This window comes from Ruditapes philippinarum, unplaced genomic scaffold, assembly GCF_026571515.1.
Source record: "Ruditapes philippinarum isolate M1 unplaced genomic scaffold, ASM2657151v2 ctg21805_1_1_1_1, whole genome shotgun sequence".
In the NCBI taxonomy this organism is placed as follows: domain Eukaryota; kingdom Metazoa; phylum Mollusca; class Bivalvia; order Venerida; family Veneridae; genus Ruditapes; species Ruditapes philippinarum.
In genome coordinates this window covers 1,687-8,844 of record NW_026859226.1, presented here as the reverse complement: position 1 = coordinate 8,844, position 7,158 = coordinate 1,687, and the positions used below count along the sequence as shown (strand labels likewise).

General features: G+C 32.1%; 1 protein-coding gene across 1 annotated transcript; it reads left to right on the top strand.

Moving 5' to 3' along the window:
* Nucleotides 1-2,602: 2,602 nt before the first annotated feature.
* On the top strand, nucleotides 2,603-6,930 carry LOC132755690 (translation factor Guf1, mitochondrial-like; the record flags this gene model as incomplete). The annotated part of the gene is given in 4 exon segments (XM_060746581.1): nucleotides 2,603-2,712; nucleotides 3,089-3,216; nucleotides 3,596-3,666; nucleotides 6,833-6,930. Coding segments are annotated over 4 exon segments (407 nt in total), but the record flags the coding sequence as incomplete, so codon positions are not given.
* Nucleotides 6,931-7,158: the final 228 nt, after the last annotated feature.

Below are 7,158 nucleotides of genomic sequence, written 5' to 3'. Positions count from 1 at the left end.
AAGTCCCCGCAGAGTTTACAGTCGATGATGTCTGATGTCGAGAGATACTGTAGTCTTTGGGGATTAAAGATAAATACCTCGAAAACAAAAGCAATGATTTTTGAAAAGGGCAGACATACACACCATGACTTTTATGTTAACGACACCCTTATTGAACTGGTGAATTCATTCAAATATTTAGGTATCACTTTGTTAAAGAACGGAAACTGGTATAGAACTCAGAAATATATATCTGAACATGCCTCATTTGCTCTTTATAACGTTTTTACCATATTTAATAATATTGAGTTGTCTGTTTCTCAGAAATGTAAAATTTTTGATTCACTTGTCGGCTCAATCCTTAACTTTGGATCAGAAATTTGGGGAATGCATGACGGACGCGATGTTGAAAAAATACATACAAAATTTTTGAGACGACTTTTATGCGTTCGAAAATCAACTAACATCTCGGCGCTATACGGTGAATTAGGCCGTTACCCTTTTTCTGTGATGAGACAAATTAAGATGATTAAGTTTTGGGTGAAAATTATTAAGCTTGACGATACAGAGATTGTTAAAAAAGTTTATTCAATGCTTAAGCAAGATGTTGATTCTGGGAATACATATAACTCAAAAAAACTGGGCTTTTTGTATTAAAAACATTTTAACAACCCATGGTTTAGCGTATGTATGGATTAACCAGTTTGATATAGATATTCCCTTTGTCATTATCAGACAAAGAATTATAGATACTTTTATACAGAAGTGGTATACTGATATAAACAATTCTGGTCGCCTGCAAACTTATAGCATTTTTAAACATGATTTTAAATGTGAAAAGTATTTTGATTTAATTACAGACAAAAATCATAGAATTGCTCTTACTAAATTTAGAACGTCATCACATAACTTATGTGTAGAATCTGGTCGATATGAAAATATACCAAGATCAGAAAGAATATGTAAATCTTGTTTAATGAGACAACCTGAAACAGAGTATCATTTTTTGTTAGTCTGTCCACGTTATAGAGAATTGAGGAAAAGGTTTTTTAAACCTTATTATTGTCACTGGCCGTCTGTTATAAAATTCGACAGCCTAATGTCTTCTAATTCTAAGAAAACTATATTGTGCTTTATCTAAATTTATTTACTTAGCAAATAGACAACGTATTTCATAGTATCTCTTCTAGTAATATCTGAAAATGAAATATATTCGAACCATAATTTATTGTTTAAGATGTTTGCATTTGCATGTATATCTTTCAAAGGAACTGACTTGCAACAGTGAATATTACGTTTAGTCTGTAGGACTTTAGTGTTCTTCATGTCTTTATATTTTAGAAAATGACAGAATAAGTTAAGTGCAAACTATTCAGGATATTGTAGGTTGGCGTATGTTTACTTTAAACTTATGCATGCAAGTGCAACATATATATTAAACATGTTAAATATTGAATATTAAACATAATATTCTATGAATCATCCTATGTTTACTGGAAAATCTATGTTTTGATCTCCATACATTGTATATATCACAATTAATACTTGTTATAAAATTCGGTAGCCTAATGTCTTCTAATTCTACGAAAACTATATTGTGCTTTGTCTAAATTTATTTTCTTAGCAAATAGACAACGTATTTCATAATATCTCTTCTAGTAATATTTGAAAATGAAATATATTCGAACCATAACTTATTGTTTAAGATGTTTGCGTTTGCATGTATATCTTTCAAAAGAACTGACTTGCAACAGTGAATATTACTTTAGTCTAAAGGACTTTAGTGTTCTTCATGTCTTTATATTTTAGAAAATGATAGAATAAGTTAAGTGCAGACTATTCAGGATATTGTAGGTTGGCGTCTGTTTATTTGAAACTTATGCATGCAAGCGCAACATATATATTAAACATGTTAAATATCATATTGAATATTGAACATAATATTCCATGAAACATCTTATGTTTGCTGGAAAAATCCATGTTTTGATCTCCAAACATTGTATATATTACAATTTATACTTGTTATAAGCATTGTACTATGCTTTATACAAATAAACTTTTCGTATTCGTATTCGTATTCGTATTTTCACAAAATAAAAAGCTTTTACAGAAAATAGAATGTTTTTCCAGCTGAACAATAATGTTAAGTACAAAAGATTGACTGTGGGTCAGAAAATCAGCATTAATAAAAAATAGAAAAAATAATGTAGTAATGTTTTGATTACTAAAGCATATATTGTGACAATAGAAATGGTCATTAAGTTGTATTAAAACAGATAATATCATTTTTGTCTTCTGATTAAGATGGCTGGTAGACCCCAACATGTGTATAAATTTGAAACAAATTAAACTTTGATTTTGAAACGTATTCCAATGGCAGGTAGATTTGCTCACTCTCCAAATACATGCAGTTATTTTGTTTTGTTCAGATTTATAATATGTATTTTACTGAAGGTATATGATAAAAGGAAAATTACAATGAATGCTTTTCTATTGTATTGTATGGCCCTTGTTAATTACATTCACAAACTTTATATACAACCTACTCAAGCAATACAATGTATCCAAATAGCACATTGACGTAATATTTCCTATGTATCTTGTTGTATTGTTACTGTTTCAGGTGTTTGCTGGTATTTTCCCTGCTGACCAGTCCCAGCACATGGCACTGAAACTTGCCATAGAAAAACTCACTCTCAATGACTCAAGTGTAGACATACATATAGACAACAGGTAAACCCCCCCCTCCTTTCTTTGTTGTGTCCCCTTTGAAGAAGAGGAGACATCTGGTTTCATAGCATGATGTCAGGCGGTCATACATGCATCCAAAATAGAATAAAGGGCTATTTCTTTTGTCATTTTTTTGTTTATATAAAGGGCCAATTACTATATTGTTATGAAATGAACTCTATTTTTCTCTTTTGTTCTGTTTTATGTTAAATGGCCCCCTCTCTCTATTTGGTAATGTGATAAGACCATGTGATCTGTTAATGACTTTTGTGTCTCCTGCTACAATAGCTTCAACATGCATCATGAGGCGACACATGTGATAACTGATTGGTCTTGTATTAATATTTTGTTGCTGTATTATTTCTTATCACTATTTCAGTGCTGTATTAGGTCAAGGTTGGAGACTAGGGTTTCTAGGATTATTACATATGGATGTGTTTATTACAAGATTAGATCAGGAATTTAATGCTTCTGTGATAGTGACAGCTCCAAATGTACCTTACAAAGGTAAATATCTACAATATGTAGGTAAAAACCTTCTCTTTTTTATTTGGCTTTCAGCTTTCATATTAGAGAAGAAAGTTAAAATCTAATAATAAATCTTTTAAAGGGACTGACTTAAAACTTAGTGTAGATATACTGTAACAATGATCAGTACAGATATATATCTATCATATCCCATTGTTTAATCATCTTTTTTTTTAATTGTTGTTTTAGAGTTTTAATTATATTTCACCACCTTCAATTAAACCTTCATCTTCTGTGATTGAGCAAGTTGCAGATGGTATTTTTATCATTTTCAGTTTATTTTGAAATCGATGTACAATAATAAAAAAAACAACAAAGTATAAACAAATAATTTACAGCATTGTGATATTTTATTTAGTGACTATAAAGGGAGCCAAGAATATAAAAAAATATGGTGGAGAAACACTCACTATATTAAATCCATGCAAGGTATTTATCAATTATTTATGTTATATTGTAGACAAATTGTTTTTTTTCTAAATTTAATGTGGTATATTAGGGTATGTTAATAAGATCCTGGAATTGTTTTATAACTGAAACATGGAATAGAAAACAGAAAAACAATTACACTAGTGATGAATTGATTCATGACTGACAAAATAGAGCTCATATATTATATACATACATAAGATGAAACATTGAACAACAGTCATATAATTATGTAATACTTGAAGCAAGCTAATGTCAATGTTTAGTCAGAATGATGTTACCTTTATGTCAAAGTCTAGTGGTCCGTTAACTTCTGTTTCATAATAACCATCTGTAGATGCACACTTTTATACGCCCGTTTGAAAAACGGGACGTATTATGGGAACGCCCCTGGCGGGCGGTCGGGCGGGCGGGCGGGCGGCGTCCAATTTTGTCCGGAGCATATCTCCTACATGTATGGAGGGATTTTAATGAAACTTCAATATAAATGTTCACCACTATGAGGAGCAGTGTCGCGCACATGAACCAGGTCTCTAGGTCAAAGGTCAAGGTCACACTTAGAGCTCATTGAAAAATGCTTGTCCGGAGCAAAACTTCCACATGTATAGAGGGATTTCAATATTACTTGGCACAAATGTTCACCATTGTGAGGCGGAGTGTCGCGTGCAAGATTCAGGTCCTTGCGGGCAAGGTCAAGGTCACACATAGAGGTCAAAGTTCAGATAAAAATATGAAGATGTGTATATGGACCATTTAGTCATCATTTATTGAGGGATTGTAACACAAATGGTCATAATCAAGACTATGGCTGTGATACATATAATTTAGGTCAATATATACAAGGTCAAGGTCACTAAAGATGATGAAATATCCAGATTTTGTAAATAGAATTTAATCAAAGGGAGACAACAAAGTTATTACTTTGTTCATAAATGACTTACACAATTACTCCCCTTGATCTATTTTCTAAAAATAGAATTTAATCAAAGGGCATGAAATAATCCTCTTTCTTGGACTTGAGTATGTTGTAAAGAATGTAACATTTTATTTACACATGTTTCATTCATTGGTCAAGATACTTAACTGTGATAACTATGGTGTTCTGTAGACTTGGTATTTGTTCATAAAGATCATACAGTAATTACCTTATCAAATGTAAATACTTTCTCATAGAAATTTAATTATATTTTAATTTTCAAGTAAATATCAGTTCAGCTTATTCAAAGATTAAGAATTGTAATGAAATGTATTTCCCTAGAATAAAATCTTAAATCAGAATTTTTTAGTTATTAAATTACATGTACTTTTTATACGCCCGTTTAAAAAAAGATAAAAATATGAAGATGTGTATAGGGACGATTTAATCATCATTTATTGAGGGATTGTAACACAAATGGTCATTATAATGACTACGGCTGTGACACATGTACTTTAGGTCAATATATGCAAGGTCAAGGTCACTAAAGATGGTGAAATATCCAGATTTTGTCTGGAGCATATCTCCTACATGTATGGAAGAATTTTTATAATACTTTATGGAAATGCTCACCACCATGATATGTATTGCTCCATGCATGATCCAGGTCTCCAGGTCAAAGGTCAAGGTCACACTTAGAGCTCATTGAAAAACGCTTGTCCGGAGCAAAACTTCTACATTCATAGGGGGTTTTCAATATAACTTGGCACAAATGTTCACCATTGTGAGGCTGAGTGTCGCATGCAAAATTCAGATCCCTGCGACCAAAGTCAAGGTTACACATAGAGGTCAAAGTTCAGATAAAAATTTGAAGATGGTTATAGGGACCATTTAGTCATCATTTATTGATGGATTGTAGCACAAAATGGTAACTATCATGACTACAGGTGTTACACATTTAATTTAGGTTAATATTTGCAAGGTCAAGGTCACTGGAGATGATTAAATATCCAGATGTTGTCCGGAGCATATTTTCTACATGCATGGAGGAATTTTAATGTTACTTTTATAGAATTGTTCACCACCATGAGACGTAGTGCCCTGCACATAAACCAAGTCTCTAGGTCAAAGGTGAAGGTCACAGTTAGAGCTCATTGAAAAACACTTGTCTGGAGCAAAACTTCTACATGCATAGAGGGATTTCAATATAATTTGGCACAAATGTTCATCATTGTGAGGCTGAGTGCCGTGCATAAAATTCAGGTCCTGCGACCAAGGTCAAGGTCACACATTCTGTGCATATCTTCCCCTATTGATTTGTTTTAAGGTTCATTTAACAACACAGTGCCAAGAATAAAAACTTGCTTGCTAGATAACACTTATCCATAATGCCCCCATCTCCATCTAAAGCTTTTTCGTAAACGGGCGTATTTTGTGACTATGGCACCCTTGTTTAAAAATAAAATGTACCTATATTTATTTAGCTTGTCTTTAAGGATAGCTTCCACTGTGCAATATGTGAGAGACATTTGCTCTGCAACACCTCGTACTGCACACTGTCTCTCATTATTTACTAGTTCTGTAACTAACACTATGTTTCTAACAGTAACTTGCAATGTTATCTGACTTGAACTTTTGTTATCAAACACTGAAGTGGTACCATCCTTAAACCACTTGTGTCATTAGTAGAAATGTTTTTTTTAAACTTGTTTAAGTGTTTCTATTGTTAAAAGTTTGATTCTCACACAGTCCTTGACAACCGCACACAACTCAATGTCATTTGTTGACATCATACGCTCATTTGAAGACATGACTACAAAACATTGCTGACAAATAACTATTAAAAACAACATCTTCAAATTTGCTGAAAATAATGTTTAAATGTCAGCTAAAGTTAGTTGCATTTGCTTCTGCAGATGTTAATGCACAAAAAAGGTTCAATAGCCTTCTATTCTGTTAATAATGATAAATGTCTGTAGCTGTAATCTTAATTCTGCTCCTTTGATCATTTCTACATATTATAACAGAGTTCTGCCTGCCACACCTATTTTCTGGTGAAAGGTTAAGGTCACTGTGACCATACATTAAACTTGTCTCTGTATAAAAAAACTGCCCTGAATATCCAGCACTGAGAGGAGAGTTGCATGCTGCACCTTGGACATCTTTTATTTTATTATAATTATTGCAATATCTTTATTACATGTATATATTTATACATATTTAAGGAATTATTTTTACATTTGTTTGTAGTTACCTGATTTAAGTATTATCACTGAGTTTATGGAACCAATGGTTAAAGGGACAATTATAGCACCAACTGAACATATTGGAGAAATGGTCAATATCATTTTGGTAGGTAAACTGATTACTATATATTTACAAAACACTCTAGGAAAGTTAAGAATGATTATAACATATGATTGAATTACAAGTATATGTAATAATTTATGTATTGAAGTGTTTTCTGACATGGTCTTATAAAGTTGGCTTTAAGAAAAGATATCACAAGGAGAAAGAGCAAACAAGCAAACGTTATTGTTTTCTTATTAATTTGATAGATATCCCATGGTGACACC